At 41.9% G+C, this 23,331-nt stretch overlaps 1 protein-coding gene across 2 annotated transcripts; it reads left to right on the plus strand.

Moving 5' to 3' along the window:
• The first annotated feature begins 45 nt into the window (after window positions 1-45).
• On the plus strand, window positions 46-22,340 carry coa8 (cytochrome c oxidase assembly factor 8). Of its 2 annotated transcripts, none has more exons than XM_086003060.1 (5): window positions 46-247; window positions 13,551-13,748; window positions 18,831-18,894; window positions 21,244-21,334; window positions 22,049-22,340. In XM_086003060.1, the coding sequence occupies exons 1-5, from the start codon at window positions 71-73 to the stop codon at window positions 22,149-22,151; spliced, it is 633 nt and encodes a 210-aa protein (XP_085859186.1). In that variant the 5' UTR covers window positions 46-70; the 3' UTR covers window positions 22,152-22,340. The 2 variants fall into 2 exon arrangements, with proteins under 2 accessions (XP_085859186.1, XP_085859187.1); XM_086003061.1 differs by having other exon boundaries at window positions 213-302.
• The last annotated feature ends 991 nt before the right edge of the window (window positions 22,341-23,331 follow it).

Raw genomic sequence — 23,331 nt, forward strand, 5'->3', positions numbered from 1 at the left:
GCCTCGCTGCCGTAAATTGTGATCGCATGGTTTCCATTGACAGGAAGAAGGTGATTTAAAAAAAAAAGTGATGAGCTGCAGGTCCGGGGCTTTGTTTCCATCTTTCAGAAATCTGCTTCAGAGAAGAATATGTCGCAGTGTTTGGGTAAAGGGAGTTGAAGCGGAGAAATATGGCCGCGCAGTGTTGTCAGGAAGGTGCCGTCCAGTCTTCAATCGTGCGGCTGATCACAGTGAAAATGGCCCAGAGGTAAATGAGAAATCTTCTCACCGCCGAGCCTCCAGTAATAGAAACTATCTCTCGGGTAATTGCCGCAGTCATTACAAGCGAATTAGTCGGGGGATCTGCTCTGTTCTACGTAAAATGGGTCAAAAATAAAATATTGTACCGCGCTAATGTTTCCCTCTGCATGCTACGTTAATGAAGATTGGAGTTAACTCAGAAGTATGTCATCAGATGCTATACAGCACTGCCAGAAGTGAACAGCCAGGAAAGTTTTTTCATCGCAGCATAGCTTATCGGTTGGCAGCATCACACACAAACATCAGCCATCTCAAGGTGTTCTGTTAAATGCTGTAATTATATCTTCTGTGCTCTGGATGCAGCACCACATTGTACATTCCTCGGTTTTTTCCTCAATTTTTGGTTGCACTTCAGTCCCACGCTCCTGATCTTCGGTCACCCGGTGCGGAGGGGAGCGGGCAGGTTGGAGGACCTCCTCGTAGGACTGCTCCTGGGCCTGGCCAAAGTGGCCATTAACAGGTCCAGGCAGCGGGCGGTCGAGGGGGCCGTCTGGCCCGATTGCCTGCCTCTCTTCCGCGGCTATGTTCGCGCCCGGGTGGCCCTGGAGATGGAGCACGCGGTGTCCGCCGGCACACTTGAGGCCTTCCGAGACCGGTGGGCGCCGCGGGGACTGGACTGAACCATCACCCCGGGCAATGTAATTTGATAAGTTTTATTTTAAGTTCTATTTAATTTACAGTTAAGTGGTTCTAACCAAAAGAGGACCACATTGTACATATTGGCAGTAATTAAAGTGCTAATTACTCGACCCACTAAGTTGATCATAAATACTTCTTTGGTCACTTTGTTTTGGATTAAAGAAGTTTCTTTTATGACACATTTAAAGAATGACAAACTACAACATACATAGCCATTTTATTGAGTGAATTACAGTGCTTCTGGGTGAATTCTCCCTTAGTTGTCCTACTGTGCTGTAAAGTGTTCCTTGTGATTTATGTGCATCTACACCTAGTTTATTTACGCAGTATGCTTAAGGGCTCGCCCATCAGCCAGGCTTGTGTTTAATTCATTCACAGGATATGGGCTTTGCTAGCAAATCCAGCATTTACCCCTAATTGCCCTTGAGAAGGTGGTGGTGAGCCGCCGCCTTGAACCGCTGCAGTCCGTGTGGTGGAGGTGCGGTTCGGTAGAGTTTTCCAGGATTTTGACCTAACGATGATGAAGCAAACGGCGATATATTTCCAAGTCAGGGTGGTGTGTGACTTGGAGGTGGTGGTGTTCCCATGCGCCTGCTGCCCTTGTCCTTGTAGGTGGTGAAGGTTGTGGGTTTGGGAGGTGCTGTCGAAGAAGCCTTGTGCGGGTTAGGTTGATTGGCTATGATAAATTGACCCTTAGTGTTAGGGGGATTAAATACGTGGGGTTACAGGGATAGGGTGGGACATGTGTTGGTGTAGGGGTTACGGGGAATGGGTGGGATATGTGTCGGTGCAGGCTCGATGGGCCGAAATGGCCTCTATCTGCACTGTGGGGTTTCTGTGATTCTGTGAAATTGCTGCAGTGCATCTTGTAGATGGTACACACTGCAGCCACATTATGCCGGTGGTGGAGGAAGTGAATGTTTAAGGTGGTGGATGGGGTGCCGATCAAGTGGGCTGCTTTGTCCTGGATGGTGTCGAGCTGCTTAAGTGTTGTTGGAGCTGCACCCATCCAGGCAAGTGGAGAGTATTCCATCACACTCCTGACTTGTGCCTTGTAGGTGGTGGAAAGTCTTTGGGGTGTCAGGAAGTGAGTCACTCGCTGCAGAATACCCAGCCTCTGACCAGCTCTTGTAGCCACAGTATTTATGTGCCTGGTCCAGTTAAGTTTCTGGTCAATGGTGACCCCCCAGGATACTGATGGTGGGGGATTCAACAATGGTAATGCCATTGAATATCAAAGGGCGGTTGTTAGACTCTTGTTGGAGATGGTCATTGCCTGGCACTTGTGTGGCACGAATGTTACTTGCCACTTATCAGCCCATTCTGGATGTTGTCCAGGTTTTGCTGCATGTGAGCATGGACTGCTTCATTATCTGAGCAATTGTGAATGGAACTGAACACTGTGCAATCATCAGCGAACATCCCCACTTTTTTTTTTATTCGTTCCTGGGATGTGGGTGTTGCTGGAAAGGCCAGCATTTATTGCCCATCCCTAATTGCCCTTGAGAAGGTGGTGGTGAGCCACCACTTTGAAACTGCTGCAGTCCCTGTGGTGAAGGCACTCCCACAGTGCTGTTAGGGAGGGAGATCCAGGATTTTGATCTAGCGACGGTGAAAGAACGGCGATATATCTCCAAGTCAGGATGGTGTGTGACTTGGAGGGGAACTTGGAGGTGAAGGTGTTCCCATGCGCCTGCTGCCCTTGTCCTTCTAGGTGGCAGAGGTCGTGGGTTTGGGAGGTGTTGTCGAAGAAGCCTTGGCGAGTTGCTGTAGTGCATCTTGTAGATGGTACACATGCAGCCATGGTGTGCCGGTGGTGGAGGGAGTGAATGTTTAAGGTGATGGATGTGGTGCCAATCAAGCGGGCTGCTTTGTCCTGGATGGTGTCAAGCTTCTTGAGTGTTGTTGAAGCTGCACTCATCCAGGCAAGTGGAGAGTATTCCATTGCGCTCTTGACTTTGTGCCTTGTAGATGGTGGAAAGGCTTTGGAGAGTCAGGTGGTGAGACACTTGTCACAGGATACCCTACCTCTGACCTGCTCTTGTAGCCACAGTATTTATGTGGCTGGTCCAATTAAGTTTCTGGTCAATGGTAACCCCCCAAGATGTTGATGGTGGGGGATTTGGCGATAGTAATGCCATTGAATATCAAGGTGTGGTAGTTAGACCATGTCTTGTTGGAGATAGTCATTGCCTGGCACTTAAGTGGCAAGTAACATTCGTGCCACATATCAGCCTAAGCCTGAATGTCGTCCAGGTCTTGCTGCATTCAGGCATGGACTGCTTCATTATCTGGGGAGTTGCGAATGGAACTGAACACTGCAATCATCAGTGAACATCCCCACGTCTGACCTTATGATGGAAGGAAGGTCATTGATGAAGCAGCTGAAGATGGCTGGGGCTAGGACACTGCCCTGAGGCAGTGATGATTGGCCTCCAACAACCACTTTCCTTTGTGCTAGGTATGACACCAGCCAGTGGAGAGTTTTCCCCCGATTCCCGTTGAATGCAATTTTACTAGGGTTTCTTGATGCCACACTCTGTCAAATGTTGCCTTGATGTCAAGGGCAGTCACTCTCGCCTCACATCTGAAATTCAGCTCTTTTGTCTATGTTTGGACCAAGGCTGTAATGAGGCGTGGAGCCGAGTGGTCCTTGCAGAACCCAAACTGCGCATTGGTGAACAGGTTATTGGTGAGTAAGTGCCGCTTGATAGCACTGTCGATGACACCGTCCATCACTTTGCTGATGATTGAGAGTAGACTGATGGGGCAGTAATTGGCAGGATTGGATTTGTCCTGCTTTTTGTGGGCAGGACATACCTGGGCAGTTTTCCACATTGTCGGGTAGATGCCAGTGTTGTAGCTGTGCTGGAACAGCTTGGCTAGAGGCACGGCTAGTTCTAGAGCACAAGTCTTCGATGTTGTCGGGGCCCATAGCTTTGCTGTATCCAATGCGCTCAGCCATTTCTTGCTATCACGTGGAGTGAATCAAATTGGCTGAAGAGTGGCTTCTGTGATGGTGGGGCCCTCAGGAACTTCTGGCTGAAGATGGTTGCAAACGCTTCAGTCTTGTCTTTTGCACTCAGGTGCTGGGCTCTGCCATCATTGAGGATGGAGATGTTCATGGAGCCTCCTCCTCCTGTTAGTTGTTTAATGGTCCACCACCATTCACGACTGGATGTGGCACAACTGCAGAACTTTGATCTGACTTGTTGGTTGTGGGGTTGCATAGCTCTATCTATAGTATGCTGCTTCCTCTGTTTAGCATGTATGTAGTCTTGCGTTGCAACTTCCCCAGGTTGCACCTCATTTTTAGGTCTGCCAAATGCTGCTCCTGGCATGCTCTTCTACAGTCCTCATTGAACCAGAGCTGGTCCCCTGGCTTGATGGTAATGTAGAGGGATATGCCGGGCCATGAAGTTATAGATTGAGGTGGAATACAATTCTGCTGCTGCTGATGGCCCACAATGCCTCATGGATGCCCAGTCTTGAGCTGCTAGATCTGTTCTGAATCTATCCCATTTAGCACAGTGGTCGTGCCACACAACACGATGGAGGGTATCCTCAGTGTGAAGCCAGGACTTTGTCTCCACAATGACTGTGTGGTGGTCACTGCTACCAATACTGTCATGGACAGATGCATCTGCGATAGATTGGTGAGGACGAGGTCAAGTAGGTTTTTCCCCTCGTCTTGGTTTTCCCACCACATGCTGCAGGCCCAGACTGGCAGCTAAATCCTTCAGGACTCGACCAGCTTGGTCAGTAGTGGTGCTACCGAGCTATTCTTGGTGATGGACATTGAAGTCCCCCACCCAGAGTACATTCTCTGCACATGCCACCCTCAGTGCTTCTTCCAAGTGGTGTTCAGCATGGAGGAGTACTAATTCATCAGCTGAGGGAGGGCAGTAGGTGGTAATCAGCAGGAGGTTTCCTTGCCCATGCTTGACCTGAAGCCATGAGACTTCATGGGGTCTGGAGTCAATGTTGAGGACTCCCAGGGCCACACCCTCCCCACTGTATACCACTGTCACCTCCTCTGGTGGGTGTGTCCTACCCGGGGATGATGATGGAGGAGTCTGTGACATTAGCTGAAAGGTATGATTCTGTGAGTATGACTATGTCAGGCTGTTGCTTGACTAGTCTGTGGGACAGCTCTCCCAATTTTGGTACAAGTCCCCAGATGTTAGTGAGGAGGACTTTGCAGGGTCGACTGGGCTGGGTGTCCCTTTGTCGTGTCCGAAGCCGGTGCCTAGGTTGATGCCGGATGGGCCATCCAGTTTTATTCTTCTTATTGTTTTCCGTGCTGTTTGTTACAACTGAGTGGCTTGCTAGGAGATTTTCGAGGGCAGTTAAGAATCAACCACGTTGCTGAGAGTCTGGAATCACATATAGGCCAGACCAGGTACGGACGGCAGATTTCCTTCCCTAAAGGGCATTAGTGAACCAGATGGGTTTTTATGACTATTTAATTCCTGCTTTTTATTCCAGATTTATTTAATTAACTGAATTTAAATTCCCCAGCTGCTGTGGTGGTATTATGAACTCATGTCTCTAGATCATTAGTCCAGGTCTCTGGAATACTAGTCCAGTAACATAACCACTATGCTACCATACCCTGATGAAGCAGCTGAAGATAGTTGGGCCTAGGTCACTGCCCTGAGGAACTCCTGCAGCAATGTCTGATGGCTTTACCACCTAGGATTGTAGTGGCCAGTTACCTAAAAAAGCAACTAGCTATGAAGTGTGTACATCAAAAACTCCAGTGCTGTAGTAATGCTTTGCAGGATAAGCTTAGATGCTTCTTTTTGCATGGCACAGCTGGAGGCCATTTCCTCATGAGACACAGCGATCTGTGTGTACCTGTAATTCTTTTTCTTGATGAGATCGCCAGAAGCCTTCCTAATTGTGTCTTAAGATTTGTCAGTCAAGACTGAAAAAATACCTTTATTGCTTCTTGAATCTTGAATCCCAAAGTATCTCTAGCAGTAATGGAACCATTTGTGAAGGTTCCTCCATCTGCATCTATATCCTGTGTAACTGAGGTTACCACTGCACTTGCCAGTGATGGAGCTCCCTGCTCTGTAATAGACGACAGTGCACACACTGCTCTACATGTTGCACAGGTTTATCTGGCGCATTAAATTGTCTTTTCCTCTAAAGGGCTGTTGAGGGGCCAGTAGCACGGCAGACAGTTTGAATGATGCATTGGCCCTTCAACACCTACTTAGTTTGCTGCATCATCTTTAGTGATAAATAATGTTTAATATTCCTCTGCAGAACATTGGGCTTGCCTAGGTGTGTGAAGGGAGGAAATGGGACCTTTATTAGTATCTAAGCAAACTTATTAATTTGGCTCCTTTTTATTACATGTGCTACAAAAGACTGTGCACTGTTGGAGCACATTAGTGTAACATGTGATTCTCAGTTTAAATTTGTTTGATGTGATACCTTCTAGCTGTTGTGTCAAGATGCCCAACCTCTCCAAGACCCACACCTTCAATGCTTCGGTTCTAATGAATTGCATAGTTTGCTTTTTGTGAGTTGTTAATACTGTTTCCTGATGTGCACTAGCCCTCTCGTTTCACGCTAGTTTTTAAAAATTTGTTTCTGGGATGTGTGCGTTGCTGGCAAGGCCAGCATTTATTGCCCATCCCTAATTGCCCTTGGGAAGGTAGTGATGAGCCGCCGCCTTGAACCGCTGTAGTCTGTGTGGTGAAGGTAGTCTGTGTGGTGAAGGTACTCCCACAGTACTGTTAGGGAGGGAGTGCCAGGACTTTGACCTAGCGACGATGAAGGAACAGCGATATATTTCCAAATCAGGATGGTATGTAACTTGGAGGGGAACTTGCAGATGATGGTGTTCCCATGCGCCTGCTGTCCTTGTCCTTCTAGGTAGTAGAGGTCGTGGGTTTGGGAGGTGAAGCCTTGGCGAGTTGCTGCAATGCATCTTGTAGATGGTACACACTGCAGCCACAGTGTGCTGGTGGTGGAGGGAGTTAATGTTTAAGGTGGTGCCAATCAAGTGGGCTGCTTTGTCCTGGATGGTGTCAAGCTTCTTGAGTGTTGTTGGAACTGCACTTAACCAGGCAAGTGGAGAGTATTCCATCCCACTCCTGTCTTGTGCCTTGTAGATGGTGGAAAGGAGGTGCGACACTCACCGCAGAATACCCAGCCTCTGACCTGCTTTTGTTGCCACAGTATTTATGTGGCTGGTCCAGTTAAGTTTCTGGTTAATGGTGACCCCTAGGATGTTGATGGTGGGGGATTCGGCGATGGTAATGCCATTGAGTGTCAAGGGGCAGTGGTTAGACTCTCGCTTGTTGGAGATAAGTCATTGCCTGGCACTTGTGTGGCGCGAATGTTACTTTACGGCAGAATTAGAAAATTAATAAGGTTAATTAGCAATATGACATTTGAGTAATATATATGTGACTTAATTATATTATCAGTGCTTTTGTATGCAACAAAAAAAACTTGTTTTTCAATATTTGCAGAGCCACTTTATTCAACTGCACATTGTAGTATGTTAGATTTAGTAAAATTTATTCATAGATTGTACAGATTGCCACTTTTCAGTTCAGCAGCCAAATTGGTACTTTTTTCATGATTGGAAGGACAATTTTGTTCAGTGCATTGAAGCTTTCAATAAATTGTTTCATTCATAAACTCACAATTGAACATTCTATTACCAAATAAGTACCACTTTTTTTAAACAGTGGGATTTTTAAAAACTTTTTTATACATATAGTCTTTCAGGTTTGCATGGTGGTGGAGCCAGAGGTCACTTTCTCTGTGATCACCTGCTAAGCGCTTTGAATTCTAATTTAACTTGTTGGATGGACCTGCAACTCAAATCCATCAGCCTCGTGTTCTTGCAGATCCTGATAAGTGAATCATGCTTTCTAACTTCTGTGCTGTATGTCTGCCAAGTGTTATTTCCCTAGAACATTTATAAGGCAACTTAGATGTTGAAAAGGTTGGAATGGCCATCATAGAAGGTCATTTGTGAATTGGGTGAGTTACTTCTGCTAATTGGGTTCTTAATTCTGTAGTCTGCAAAATTAGAAAAATACACCCTCATCTTTAATTTTTTTAGAATCTTCTGTTGTGGCTATACAGGAAACTTTTTTTTATCCGGCACGGACGGGACCGACGTGGTGCCGGTTCATCAAAAATTCCGGATAACCGAACGCTATAGTAAAAGATAGGGAGAGCTGACAGCTCCGTATAAAGCAACAAACCCTGTAACTGTAGAACAATGGCCACAAGTTTCAAGCGTCTCTGTAGCTTAGCAACAGCTGCAGCCACACCCTTGCGCAGCACAGATGGACGAAGGCAAATACCAATATGAAGTAAAACCTACTCCTGAATTTTGCCGGTTAACTGAAATTTCCGGTTATTTAGGTGCCGGTAAATCGAAAGTTTCCTGTACAATGAAGGTGCTAAGTATCCAAATGACAGTTTATCATAGTCAGTGGCACTCCAGTTTTTGTACTGTTTACTTGGACATTCCAACAAGAATAAATGTTTTAAAAAGTATGTAGCAATACAATGCAGTGAATGTGAAATATGTTAACCGTGGGGGGGGGGCGGGGGTGGAAATAGTTGGGTAGATCTTCACAGTTAATAGGCATGCCAAGTATTGGTCAGAAGAAAGACCTTGCACTCTCTTTGGCTTTAAAGTGTAAACTATTTTGATGTTGATAATTCTTAAAAATAAACACAGCTCCCTATGTCTGTCAGCATATCCAGCAATCTTTTAAAAATAGAATGTGATGCCAAAACAATATAAGTGATAACTGAAATTTGAGTCACTATGAAGTTAGCCCTATACTACTAAAATAGATTATAATGCACTACACGTGAGAACTTGCCTCTCTTTGGCACTACGGTTGATTAGTTGAGATCAGAAAATCCAAAAATGTATATCAGCTAAGGCTAGGAATAAGTTGAAAGGGCCATCAGTTAATTGATTGGAAAACTCTACTATCCTCCCTTTCTCGGATGGTGTGACAGAAACCCTTTTCCTTACAAAAGTGCTGGTGAACCTTTTTGAGCTCAAGTTCCCTTAAATGACAAAATGTAAACATACCAGGTTGTTGCATCCCCACTCTAGACTCGCTTCTCCCCCCACCCATCTCCACCCCGCACATGGGGCTGAAACAATCATAAGAACATAAGAATTAGGAACAGGAGTAGGCCATATGGCCCCTCGAGCCTGCTCCGCCATTCAATAAGATCATGGCTGATCTTCGACCTCAACTCCACTTTCCTGCCCTATCCCCATATCCCTTGATTCCTCTGGAGTCCAAAAATCTATCTATCTCAGCTTTGAATATACTCAACGACTGAGTATCGACAGCACTTTGGGGCAGAGAATTCCAAAGATTCACAACCCTCTGAGTGAAGCTATTCCTCTTCATCTAAGTCTTAAAAGACCGGCCCCTTATCCTGAGACTATGCCCCCTAGTTCTAGACTCTCCAGCCAGGGGACACAATCTCTCAGCATTTATCCTGTCTATCCCCCTCAGAATCTTATGTTTCAATGAGATCCCCTCTCATTCTTCTAAACTCCAGAGAGTATAGGCCCAATCTACTCAATCGCTCCTCATAGGACAACCCTCTCATCCCAGGAATCAATCTAGTGAACCTTCATTGCACCGCCTCTAAGGCAAGTACATTCTTCCTTAAATTAGGAGACCAAAACTGTGCACAGTACTCCAGGTGTGGTCTCAACAGAGTCCTGTACAATTGTAGCAAGACTTCCTTACTCTTGTACTCCAACCCTCTAGCAAGAAAAGCCAACATGCCATTTGCCTTCCTAATTGCTTGCTGTACCTGGATGCTAACTCTCTGTGTCTCCTGTACGAGGACACCTAAATCTCTCTGAACACCAACATTTAATAGTTTCTCGCCATTTAAAAAATATTCTGTTTTTCTATTCTTTCTACCAAAGTGAATAACCTCAGATTTCCCCACATTCTACTTCATCTGCCACCTTATTGCCCACTCACTTAACCTGAGTATATACCTTTGCAGGCTCTTTGCGTCCTCCTCACACCTTACTTTTCCACCTAGCTTTGTATGGTCAGCAAATTGGGTACATTGCATTACATAGGATTACATTACATAGGATATACGGCACAGAAACAGGCCATTCGGCCCAACCAGTCCATGCTGGCGTTTATGCTCCTCCCGTCTTTCCTCATCTAAATCTATCAGCATAACCCTCTATTCCCTTCTCCCTCATATGCTTGTCTAGCCTCCCCTTAAATGCATCTATACTATTCGCTTCAACCACTCCCTGTGGTAGCGAGTTCCACATTCTCACCACTCTCTGGGTAAAGAAGTTTCTTCTGAATTCCCTATTTGATTTCTTGGTGACTGTCTTATATTGATGGCTTTTAGTTATGCTCTTCCCCACAAGTGGAAACATTCTCTCTCTACCCACTCTATCAAAATTTTTCATAATTTTAAACACCTCTGTTAGGTCACTCCTCAACCTTTTTTTCAAGAGAAAAGAGACCCAGCCTGTTCATCTTTTCCTGATATGTATACCCTCGCATATCTGGTATCATCCTTGTAAATCTTCTCTGCAAACTCTGCAGTGCCTCTATATCCTTTTTATAATATGGCGACCAAAACTGTACACAGTACTCTCTGTGGTCTAACCAAGGTTCGATACAGGTTTAGCATAACTTCCCTACTTTTCAATTCTATCCCTCTAGAAATAAACCCTAGTGCTTGGTTTGCTTTTTTTTATGGCCTTGCTAACCTGTGTCGCAACTTTTAGTGATTTGTGTATTTGTACTCCAAGATCCCTTTGTTCCTCTACCCCACCTAGACTTGCACCCTCCAAGTGATGTGACCTCCCTATTCTTCCTACCAAAATGTAATACCTCACATTTATCTGTTTTGAACTTCATTTGCCAATTATATGCCCATTCTGCAAGTTTATTAATATCCTCCTGTAACTTGTTGCAGTCCTCCTCAGGACTGACTATCCCCCCAATTTGGTATCATCCCCAAATTTAGAAATTGTGTTTTTGATTCCTAAGTCTAAATTGTTAATATAAATTGTGAACAGCAGTGGTCCCAGCACTGATCCTTGTGGAACACCACTACCCACCTTCTGCCACTGTGAATAGCTACCCTTTACCCCTACTCTCTGCTTTCTGTCCTGAAGCCAGCCAGCAATCCATTCGGCCCCTATTACATTTTTACTTATATATATATATTTTTTCCACCCCTTTGTTTGGGTCTTCCCTTCTCTTCCCCCCCCCCTTTTTTTTCCCTCTCCCACATGGCAGCTGTCTCTCATCCTGCCAGTACACTTCACACCTAATCTGAGCCGTCTTTGTCTCCTCTGTCCTATTACCATCTCGTCTGGTTTTGAATACCTCTTAATGTCTCTTTACTTCTCTTTTGTTCTATCGCAGCCCTGCCTTCGATCTATTTTATTTCCTTTCCAGTTTTGAAAAAGGGTTTCGACCCGAAACGTCGACTTTTAATTTCTCTCCACGGATGTTGCCTGGCCTGCTGAGTTTTTCCAGCATTTTCTGTTAATCCATTCTGCTACTTGTCCCCTGACTCCACGTTCTCTGACCTTATTCATTAGTCTATTATGGGGTACCTTATCGAAGGCCTTTTGAAAATCCAGATAAATTACATCTACTGCATTCCCATTGTCTACTCTCTCTGTTACCTCTTCAAAAATGTTATTAAGGTTAGTCAAGCAAGACTTTCCCTTTTGAAATCCATGTTGACCATTCATTATTATATTTTTGGTTTCTAGATGTTCTTCTATTTTCTCCTTTAGTAGGGATTCCATTATTTTTCCTACCACCGATGTTAAGCTGACTGGTCTATAATTCCCTGGACATGTTGTATCCCCCTTCTTAAATATAGGTATTATATACATTAGCTATCCGCCAGTCCTCTGGCACTATACCTTTATCTAACGACTTGCACTCGGTCCCTTCATCTAAATCATTAATATAGATTGTAAATAGCTGAGGCCCAAACACTGATCCTTGCAGCACCTCACAAGTTACAGCCTGCCAATCTGAAAATGACCTGTTTATCCCTAGTCTCTCTTTTCTGTCTGTTAACCAATCCTTTATCAATGATAATACATTACTCCCCAACCCCATATGCCCTTATCTTCCTTAACAACCTTTTATGTGGCACCTTATCGAATCAACATTCAAGCCTTCTCTGATCATGTTCTGGCATGACCTGATGTCATTGCAACATTGGGTACAATGGAGATTTTTCTCTTTTTTTAATATGTTTCATTTTTCTTCAGTTTCTTTTCTATTTGGATGTATTGCCTCCCAAGTGCTGCTTTGGTTTGCTGTCACCACTTCAGAATAAGCCCAAATTCACATGTCAGTTCAAATTAATACATCTTCAATCTTCTAATCAAAGTTCAGTTCATTATTGTAACTACCAGACTATACTAAAATATATTTTTGTTTACACTATAACTTTGAAAGCATTATTGGAGAGATTATTAGTAATTATTAAATTAGTAATTGGCCTTGGAGGGAGTGCAGCATAAGCTGGCCTTGGAGGGAAGCAGCATAGGTTTACCAGGATGATACCCGGACTTCAAGGGTTAAGTTACGAGGGGAGATTACACAAATTAGGGTTGTATTCCCTAGAATTTAGAAGGTTAAAGGGTGATCTGATTGAAGTGTTCAAGATATTAAGGAGAACAGATAGGGTAGATAGAGAGAAACTATTCCCACTAGTTGGGGATTCTAGGACTAGGGGACAGAGCCTTAAAATTAGAGCCAGACCTTTCAGGAATGAAATTAGGAACCACTTCTACACACAAAGGGTGATAGAATGTTGGAACTCTCTTCTGCAAACTGCAGTTGATGCTAGGTCAATTGTTAATTTTAAATCTGAGATTGATAGCTTTTTGTTAACCAAAGGTATTAAGGGATATGGGCCAAAGGCTGGTATATGGAGTTAGGTCGCAGATCAGCCATGATCTCATTGAATGACGGAACAGGCTCGAGGGGCTGATTGGCCCACTCCTGTTCCTATGTTAATACTTTTTGAGCTGTTTCAGTTTTGTTTAAAACTCAGAAAAACACTAAGTAATTGTCCGTAACCTTGGTTTGTACAAACTTTGTGATCAATGAAAACTCACCATTCTGCTTCTATGTGACAAACATGAACAAATTCATCTGTGGTCTTCCACAACAGCGTCACAAGCACTCATTCAGTTCTGGCTCTTGTTTTGTTGATCTCAGCCTGAACTTTTGCTAGCAAGGTTCAAATGTTCATGAAACTCCTAATTCAAGTGGAACCATTCTGGAGTTCACACTGTTGGCAAATACATACCTAAAGTGAACCTGTACACCGCTACATGGAAAAACCTATTCTTAATCTCTGGTATCCACTTGTACCCACGTATTGAAGTATCAAACATAAAGCATCAAAGATCTGTCAGTTGCGAGACAAACATTCATGAAATGTGTATTGTGGCTGTGGTGGCTCTACAGATATGGTCTTACAATCTCAGATGTTTTAGCTCTATGCAATTTTAAGAGACATGCTAATTCTTCATTATCTAAACCAAAATAAACTTTTTTCAGATTTCAAGTTTTCAGCCTCCAGCAGACTCGCACCATGACTGGATTGGCCCTCCAGATAGATTTTCAAACCTAAGACCCACAATGTTTTATATACCAAAGAATGAACCCAAGCTGGAACAGCAGCTGAGGAAGTTGAGGATGGACACGCAGAGCTGGAATCAGAAATTTTGGTCTAATCAGAACATAACTTTCAACAAGGTCGGTATTATGAGTTGTTTAAGCTTGCATTCATTAGATATAATGTCTGTTCTTAATGGCAGGAATTTGTCTGATTTTTAAACCACAAGGTGCAACCAGTCCTTCTTTGTATTGCGTATCGTAGGATGCAAAATGTCTCTCGATTGCGGAATGCATAATGTGACAGTGTCCTTTAACTTTTAGTTATTGTCAGCCTGTGTTCCACCGGATAATGTAAGCTGTCTTTTTTTCTCCCTCAGGCATCTCAAAATCTATGATCTGAGAAATCAGCATTGATTAGTCAGACCACCAAAACTTGGGCATTTTGTGCTTGATAGAGTATTATAAGGAGCAATGGATTTGATCAGCTCAGTTAGAACTTGCAATTGTTCTACTTATAATACATTTTTAGAATATTGTAATTTTTCGCAATGAAATGTAAGGATGCTAAAAGGAGAAAAAAAAAATCAAATTGGGTATGCATATATTTGGAAGCATGCTTCTTTATGATATTGCCAATGGATAGTATATAAATTAAGAGGAAACACAGGATGGTGCTTTGGGCCACACTGGAATGACCGTGAAGAAAAGCCATTGGAGGTTGTTCTTGTGTTTGTATCTTTAGACTCTTCCCTTGGAGAATAGTGTGAAGTAGTGGAAGGATTCACGGGCTGATTAACAGCCTGACCGGCTGCGACGTGACCAGTCCTTCCGTGGACATCTTTATACCAGCCGATTGGGGAAGGCGAGGAGTGGGGTTTATGGGCTCCCACTACCCGTCCAATGAGGTGGCGGGGGCCCACCCACATACCCACCAGGACTATCACGGTGCATGTCAACCCAGAATTCAGAGCTGGTGCTCCAATCTCCACTCACTGAGACTGTATGGAGCAGTGTTTGAACCCTGCACATTCTGACTCTGAGGCAGGAATGCTACCACTAAGCCAAAGACTTGCTCTGCCATTCAAGATATTCAGACCAGAGGGGATGAGGTTGGAGTTTGAAAAGCCACTTAAAGTTGGGGTGGTTTTAAAAAAAGTCATATACAGGAAACTTTGTGCTATCCGGCACTGACGGGACCGAGCTGCTGCCGTTCCCTCAAAACTGCCGTACACTCCAGAGCTAATGTTAAAACATACGGAGATTATGCTAAGCAACAGGGTTTGTTGATTCAACAGCCTCTAAACAGTCGGCAAGCGTCTCTGTAGCATCTCTAGCTGAAGCTGTTGCTTAGCTACAGATGTTGCAGAGCTTGACTGTTGAAAAAAAGCAAAGAAAAGAAACGAAAAGAATAAAAAACGGCTCCTGATTTTTGCCGGTGGCTCGAGCTTGCCGGACAGTTCGCCTCCGGATAACACAAAGTTTCCTGTATATGATAAATTAGTAGCAATCCCTCCTAACTGGATAATCCATTCTGTCTCAGGGTACACTAGTTACAGCCCAGGGATGTATTAGTGTTGCGCTCAAAAAAAACTGACATTCTCTTCTAAATTTTCCTTCTGTATTTAAAAAAAACTTGTAGATTTCCCTTTTTCCTATTGTGAACTATAGTACCAAATGTTTGGTAAACTGATCTGTTCATCTTTTGCAGACTGCTTAATTACTTTCCAATATTTTAAATCTTGTGACTGCAAACACTTTCCTTGTCATACATACTTCCTGAGTCATTATTTTGTCACACAATGTGAAGCTAATGCCTAATTATTTTTAATGGATAACGCTGTAACATCTCCCTTACCTATCCATTCTTTCAGCTCCAGGTGGCACTGCCAACTTTCTTTCACTCTACTACTTCTGTTTATTAACCTGAGCCGCTTTCCTCACTGCAACTAAGTTAAAGGTATTTTAGAACAGTTACAGGCTGATCTAAAACAATACATTTACAAAGTTCATTATGGTCAAATATTTTGATACCTCACATTCCTTGAGATTCCTGATATTTTAGCACTGTGCAAAATTAACTAAATAACATGCTGCCATCATAGCTGCTGCATAAAACAAATCGGGAAAGACCTTTTAGTCTTAGAGCCTGTAAATTGAATTTATTATTTTGTTGTGATAAGAATTTGTTGACTAATTTCCCAATATTGGCGCGACCAGAAAATGAATAAATAGTGCACCATCAGCACAGTTGCTGGTACAGCATAACAAATGAGAGGAATTTTAGTTTTAGAACCAGGAAATTTATTTTATTCTATTTGCTTTGGTGAGAATTATAATTTTTCTGCCTCATATCATCCCAATATTCTCTTGCTGTGGAAAAGTAAATCATTTAAACGCATACATGGAATAGAGATACACTTCGTAAACACCACATTTAATGTTTGCAGAGGATATATATCTTTTATAAAGTTACAAACCAGTGCTCCAGACCTGGGATGCCACCAAGCACACCCAGAGCTGTCAGTCCCATGCCCTCCCCCTCCCCTCTACTGACACACAGGAATCCACCAGCGACCCAAATCTTCTATTCCATCACCCCTCTGCTAAATCTTGGGTTGCCATCCAATGTTCTGCCAAACCCCAGGTTCTCCATCAGTGATGCTAGACCAAAGGATCCACCTCTCCACCCCCCCCCCCCCACCCCCCAGGTACCAAACTACAGCATCCCATTCCAGTGCTACCAAAACCAAGGACCAACCCCAGTGCAACTAATTCCACTCCCCCTGCCACCCCCACCCCCAACCTAGTACTGCAACATATCAGGGACAAAATCCCTGGGCCTGAGAGGGCACTAGAGAGACATACACTAGGTGTGTGTGGGGGGCGTGGGGTGGTGCAGTGGGAGGAAGAATGTAATTAGGTAGGTGACCCAGTTCTGACAAGTTTTTTATGGCCAATGAGAAATTTTGATAGAAGAGAGTCGGGCACCTGTGTCTGTGCACTTCTCTCCCAGTTGACCGCAAAAGAGGAGACATGATTAGCAGGTCTGCAATCTTTGCACCAAAAGCAAATACCCCTGCATGATGCAGGCATGCTTGCATTACTCTGGCAGAAGTGGGGCTCAAGTTTATTTCAATACATTTTTCACTTTCTCAATATTTTGTTCTCGACTCTCCCCCGCCCCACTCTCAACAAATACCCTCCTGCACTTCCATCCTCTTAGCCCAGATAGAAAAGAACACTGATTGTACTGGGTCAGTCCTCACAGCTGTTTGCATTTGCCTTGGCTGGCAGCCTTTTCAAATCAGTCTGCTGCAAGGCCTAATCTCTTGCTTACATTTCTTTTGTTGACATGGAGCCAGTCCTAGACAACTGCTCTGTCAGTTATAGTGTCAAAATGCTATTTGTACATGGATTAGCTGATTTGTTTTTCATACTTCTGATTACTTTGGACAAGTTACATTTGGATAACCACTTCTATTTATAAAGCAACCAGTACCAGCACTGTTTAGTTGCTGTTTTTGAAATATTGGTCTCCAACCATTTCAAGTTTAACACAGGCTTTATGTAGTACTGTACTGGTGATGTCAGTTGAAATGTGTTATAACCGTGTTTTCCATCTTTTCATCATTCCTTCTAATTGAATATATACAAACACTCAATGCAACACTTTCCACAGAAGCTTTGCACCATTGCTAAACTTGGAGTGTAAATCAAATGTGAAGACACAAACTGACTCTGAATCGAATGACAGGCCCCGACACAGGTTCAGGCCTTCCATTGTAACTATAGTGTGGGTGCTTCACATTTGCGCTATACTGTAGTATAATGCAACCTAAGATGAATATTACAGCAGGTCTCAATGTTGCAAACTGAGCATCACAAATATTCTTAAAAGGAAAACAGTGCCTTCAGATGGAACCTCTGTTGGTACAACTGCTAATTAGTAATTTTCCTCTGAGCTGTGGGAGTTAGAATCATACAGCACAGAAGACCCATCGTGCGTGTGCCAGCTCTCTGAAAGAGCTACCAATTAGTCCCACTCACCAGGTCTTTCCCCATGGCCCTGCATTTGAATCACAGTTGAAGACAGTTTTGTCTACATTTGAAAGTATAGTTTCATTTGGCCAGCTGTTAAAACGAAAGTACTAAATGTTCCTTCCAGCTTTAAAAATGTGCGTGTTTTCTATCCACTAACAAACCCAGAATTGGTTTTGTTCAAACTTCAGCTGTGGAGCACTTTAAGTACTGAACATAACAATCCTTGAAGATACTGTCTAAAAATACTGAACTTTTATTATATATTTGATGCCAAAGTACCACTGCAGTTTTAAAGAAATCCTTAAGGAAGTGACTGCTGGAACAAATGCATTCTTTTCATTTAATGAATATGATGAAGGCAACATATTCTGACATTAGTGTACTTTGAAACAACTTTTTTAAGGCAATCAGAAAAATATCTGCTTCATCAGTTTAAAAAAAAAAAAACCATCACAATGATCTATATTGACTCTCTTCTAACAACATTATGGAAACAAGGATTCATTTTTAACCCTCCCAAGTAATGTCTGCTGTATTACCAGGTACTTCATTATAAAGAGAGAGGGGATAAACAATCACAAGATAAGTCATCCTAGGTCTCTGCTACAGACGTCTTTGCAGTTGGACCAGATAGCAGTGGTAGTGTTCTTGGAACAGATTGCATACTTGGCCTCTCAAATAGAATCTCTGGGAATCTGTCAGTGAAGTACACTTTCTGGAATCTGATTCATCTGTGATAAACACATTGCCATTGATTGGTCCGTCCTGTTGGGAACCAATGAGATGGCAGACCCACACCTGGCTTCTCGCACAATAATGGGATTGATCAGCTCCTCTCTCCGGGCACCATACCTAGAATCACCCAGCTTGCAGGCTTCGGGTTCCCACAGTTCCCTGCCCTTGGTTTGTGGTTTTCCCCGGGTGCTTTGAGTTCTGCAAACTTTTTCAGGCTCATGTTTTGCCTCATACCTAGAGTCTTTCTCAAAAGTATTTTTTTTAAAAGCACTAAAATTAAAATAAGACTTTGCACAGGGGAAGGTTCCTTCGGTAATAAATCTTTTATTTTCCATCTTCAAGCAACACTGCAGGACATCACTGTTAAATTCAAAATTGGCTGAAATCGTAAGAGCTTTAGATTGTATGTCTGTTTATTGTAAAATGTAAATCATTATTTTCCAGGAGAAAGAACAGTTCATACACTCCTGCTTGAAAGCAAAAGGAATAGGATTAAGAGATGAGGAAGGTGAATAAACTGTATTCTTCTAATTTTTGATTTCAGTTAAGTAACTTTAAAGGGTTTTTTTAATTTATGAGGTGCAATTGTAATCAACATTTTTCTTTTGTAAGATTTTTTAGATAAATGAACAAGATTGTGTCAAAATTCTGTTTGGAATGTTATGGGTGTACAATAATATTTTGGAATTGGTTGGTGGGGAAGTATGCACCACTGAATAGTCCTCAGCTATAGTGTTTGAGAATTTTCTGTGTGTCTTAAAATTATCCCTTGTTACCATGTTATGTTTTAAAACTGTGTGTTAGAGGAACTCCAATCTTATGTAGAACTTCCACTGTGAAGGGAGAGGGTGTGCACAGAACTTCATGATGTCACTGAAGGTAAAGTACTATACAAAAGACTGATTGGCTGGGTTGAGTGACTGATGGATAGAGAATGCACAACAATGTCTTGTATCACATTTGTAAACTTCTGTATTCTTCAGTCACATGCAGATTATTTGAATTGATGCAGAATGAAGAGGTGCAGCAGCAACTCTTATTGCATAATCTGTGGGGCGACTAATGCCCTAGCTACATAACTCTGGTATTGTAGAGGATGCACTCTGACATGAAGTAATCCATCTTCACCCACTTTGCTGGTCTATGTGCTTTTGGGCTGTATTAACTCCAATGCCAAGAATTGTTTTTGCTGTAGCTAACAGGGCTACAGTATTTCATCAGTAACTTTGTATAATGCTGAAGCATTGGCCCTCCACCTCCAGTTAAAAATAAAATATATCTTTCGAATTTTATATTATCCCGTTTCCTTTTTAGAGTTTCCACCTGTCGCACCCTACACTCTCTCATGATATTCTGTAGCTGGCCACTAGGAGGTGGGCAAGAGTGTTCTTGGATGACTTTTTGGTTTTACTTCCTCCCTGTGGAGCAGTGTTATAGCTCTACTCAGCATCTGTGATTTTAGCACACCAGTTGGGAATTGCAGGCAGCAATGAGTGTTTTATCACCAATGGATTAGTATATTGGCATTCCAGTGCACCAAGTCACTGAAATCAGTTACTGCGTTAAGAGGGATTTACAGAGGAAAAAATAAAGTATAGCATTTAAACTAAAGTGTTACAAAGTCTAGGAATATTTTTTATAAAACTGAAAATTTTAAATACATGAGATTTGTCAGTTACGGCATTATCCTTTTCCTAGTGTGACTCTCAGTTAAGTAGACCGTTTACAGAGCAGACAATGGTCTAATTTTCCAGTAATAATATGGTGAATCTATATTTAAATCTCATTTGTTTTACCAATGCATTGCGCCACAGAGCAGTAGAACATGGACTCAGAAATTATAGCACAGAAGGACACCTTCTGGCCCATCATTCCTGTGTCAGCTGTGCAACTGGAGCTATCTTCCCTAATCCCATTCCTCTGCCTTTTCCTCATATCCATTTATATTCCTCCTTTTCAAATACTTAAGTGAGCTTATTGTTTCTGACTCAATAGTCACTTACGGTAAAGCAGTGTATATTCTAATAACCCTCTCAGAAAACATTTCTTTGGACTTCCTCTTTTGTTTTATTTTTTAGTGATGACACTAATTCTGGTTCATGTTCACAGTTTTCCATTATGTGAGATGCTGATGTGCACTGGGGAGTATCAGTCCATTTCCCACAAGGAAGAAAGTAAAATGTGGGAAAGTTAGCCGGGCCACTTTGGCATACTTATAGTTTGGCATTAGGAAAGGTCTGGGTTCTGGTTAGCTGCCCACCAATTTGGAACAGGGCATCTAAATGGACGAGGGCTTTAAAAATAATTTCAGCAAAGTTGTATAACTTTAATTTTTACAAAATCTAAATACTTCTTAAAAACTTACCTATAAGTAAAACATTCATCCTAAATGCAGGGTCACCTCAGAATCTGGTCATCTTCGGAGTAAAATTCCACTTTTAACAAAAATGGGAGAATGCTTATTTTTCTTCATAATTAGTAATGTGAGGAAAAAATAGTAGGAACTCAACAGCTTTGAAATGTGACTGCTGAGAATATGATTTTTAGTGGATTGATTAATTAGAGAAAAATTGCTATTTTGCTGTTTGTAATTGAGGAATTTCATTGTCCTAATGCATAAAATTGGAATAGTGTGACTTGAATCAGTTTCTTATCTCTTCGTTATGTCTTTATGCTTGTGTTTAATAAAATGATCAGCTAAGAGTAAATGACAAATAGAGTTGAGTTATACTTCTAGTTGCTAAATGTCTACAGGATGATCTTTCCTCGTCAGGGCAGTAAGTTTCATAACAACTAACCATGAAATCCTATATCCTGCACAGTACTTCTGATTTAATTTGTCATATTCCATTTTCAGGCAGAAAAAACATTCTAAGTGCAGAAGAGATGGCTGAATTTTATAAGGAGTTTCTTGATGCAAATTATAAAAAACATGTGAACTACAATAAGTAAGCAAATCTACTGATCATTTTTTAAGTAGTGTAAGCAATTCAAATGCTGGATTGAGTTTATGAAGATGGCTGAGAATAAATTGGCAGTGCAATAGATTAAAAGGTAATTTCTTCCAGGACATGAGGAATAATGTTACTGTAATCCTTTGATGACTATAGTTGTGTATATAGTGATTTAAAATAAATAAATAAAGGGTGATCTGTAGTTCCCCTTGTTTCACAACCCACAGGCCACCCCACCAGTATTGAGACCTCCCCCTTAAATCTGCCAGCCTTAAGCATGTTGCTTAGGTGGAGCATTTCCATAATATTGTAGTGTTACATTCCTAGGTGAAGGATAAAACTGATCTGGAATTGTGAAGCCGTCCATGTCCTCTTCTGTCCAGGTGCCCCATCTAAAGGAAATTGTAGTGAGGTGAACAATAGCCATATGAAAATAAATAGAGGCCAAGAAAAATTGATTTAAAGTTTATTGAGATTCTGTTCAAAATTCTTCAGTTTAATCTTATTATAATCAAGATGTTATTATTGTTAACAGGTTATAATTAAAAACATTTGTGTGCTGCAAAGCAGAAAGGAAATTGCTCAAAAAACATTGCTATAAATTGTGTTACACCAAAGTCTACTGCCTAAACTAAGTGTAACTTAACTTTGTAACATAGTGAATGTTGTCGGATGAAAAAGTCATTTTTTCCATCTTCCTTTGATCAGGGAATGGTACAGACGTAATTTTACTATCACATGGTTAATGGGTCGAGCAGTGCTGCAGAGCGTCTGGAGAAAACTGAGATGGAGGAAGGAAACCAGACAATGAAGATCCTGTTCTGTGAAAAGTCTAATCGGATTTAAACACTTGGAGTTTGAATTTAACTTTGCCATGAAAATATTTAAATATAGTTAATACTCTAGTGTCCCGCAGTAAATGAATTCTTAAAAACACAATTGTTATCAAAACATAAAGTCTTTTCTGTGCTTGAGGACTTAATTATATATACATTGTTTATATTATTGTATGTGTTTTTTTTTGTTTCAACCCTTGTATTTGTTCAGCAGCTTCTCACAGTACGATAGCTGATTGCATAAGTTCAGCAAGTAGGAACCCTTTAAATAATTATTTCTGGTCTCTGTATAATTAGTTTATGAAAAATGGGAGAAAACTTGTTTTCTGCCATGATTAATGACTTGCTAATGAAGTTGTGGGAATGTGTTGCTTTTAAACTTGTGATTTTGCAAAATTTCATTTCATTAGTGAGTTGGGGGGAAGGGAGGGGCATTCCCCCAATTTTACACAAAGAAAGAATGAGCTTGCATTTATGTAGCACTTTTCACATCCTATCCCAAAGCGCTTCAGAAATAATTACTTTTGAAGTATAGTCACTGTTATGTAGGCAAACTTGGCAGTCAATTTGTGTGCAGCAAGGCCCCAGAACAGCAACAAGGTCCCACAACAGCAGTAAGATAAATGACCAGTTAATCTGTTTATTTGATGATGTTAGTTGAAACATAAATGTTCTCCTGAAAACTGGGAGAACTTCCCTGCTCCTCTTCAATTAATGCTATGGGATCTTTTAGGAATTTCACTGCTGTTTTCCACATTGTCAGTTGCAATGGGCATCAATCTATTTTCTCAGTATGTCAATCTCAACTAAATATTTTAAAAATCAGTTACCAATGATTTTGATAGATAATTAATGATTTATCCATTTAATATTTACAACTAATACAGTAACTTTAACATGATGGTGTTAAGTCTGTGTGTTATAGTGAGAATTACTACACAGACCACAAGAGTAAATTTTAATAGGTCTTTACTAGTCGAAGGTCAGGGCGGAACTGCCCAATAAATCATTACACAGCACTTATATACCGGTGTGGTCACCACCGGTATTACAGTATACAGCAGCCAAGATAAAGTAGTGCAACTCTTAAAATAGTTCTCTTAAAGGTGGAACGGTTACATACACCACAATCCTCCCTTTTTAGCTTAACAGTAT

Source organism: Somniosus microcephalus, chromosome 12, assembly GCF_052327205.1.
Source record: "Somniosus microcephalus isolate GS21.2 chromosome 12, FLI_Smic_1.0, whole genome shotgun sequence".
NCBI classification, from domain to species: Eukaryota; Metazoa; Chordata; class Chondrichthyes; order Squaliformes; family Somniosidae; genus Somniosus; species Somniosus microcephalus.

Coding starts and splice junctions, on each gene's coding strand:
- coa8 (XM_086003060.1), top strand. CDS start 71: ATGAGCTGCAGGTCCGGGGCTTTGTTTCCATCTTTCAGAAATCTGCTT. Junction 248..13,550: donor ACAGTGAAAATGGCCCAGAG/GTAAATGAGAAA, acceptor AACTTTTTTCAG/ATTTCAAGTTTTCAGCCTCC. Junction 21,335..22,048: donor AAACATGTGAACTACAATAA/GTAAGCAAATCT, acceptor TCCTTTGATCAG/GGAATGGTACAGACGTAATT.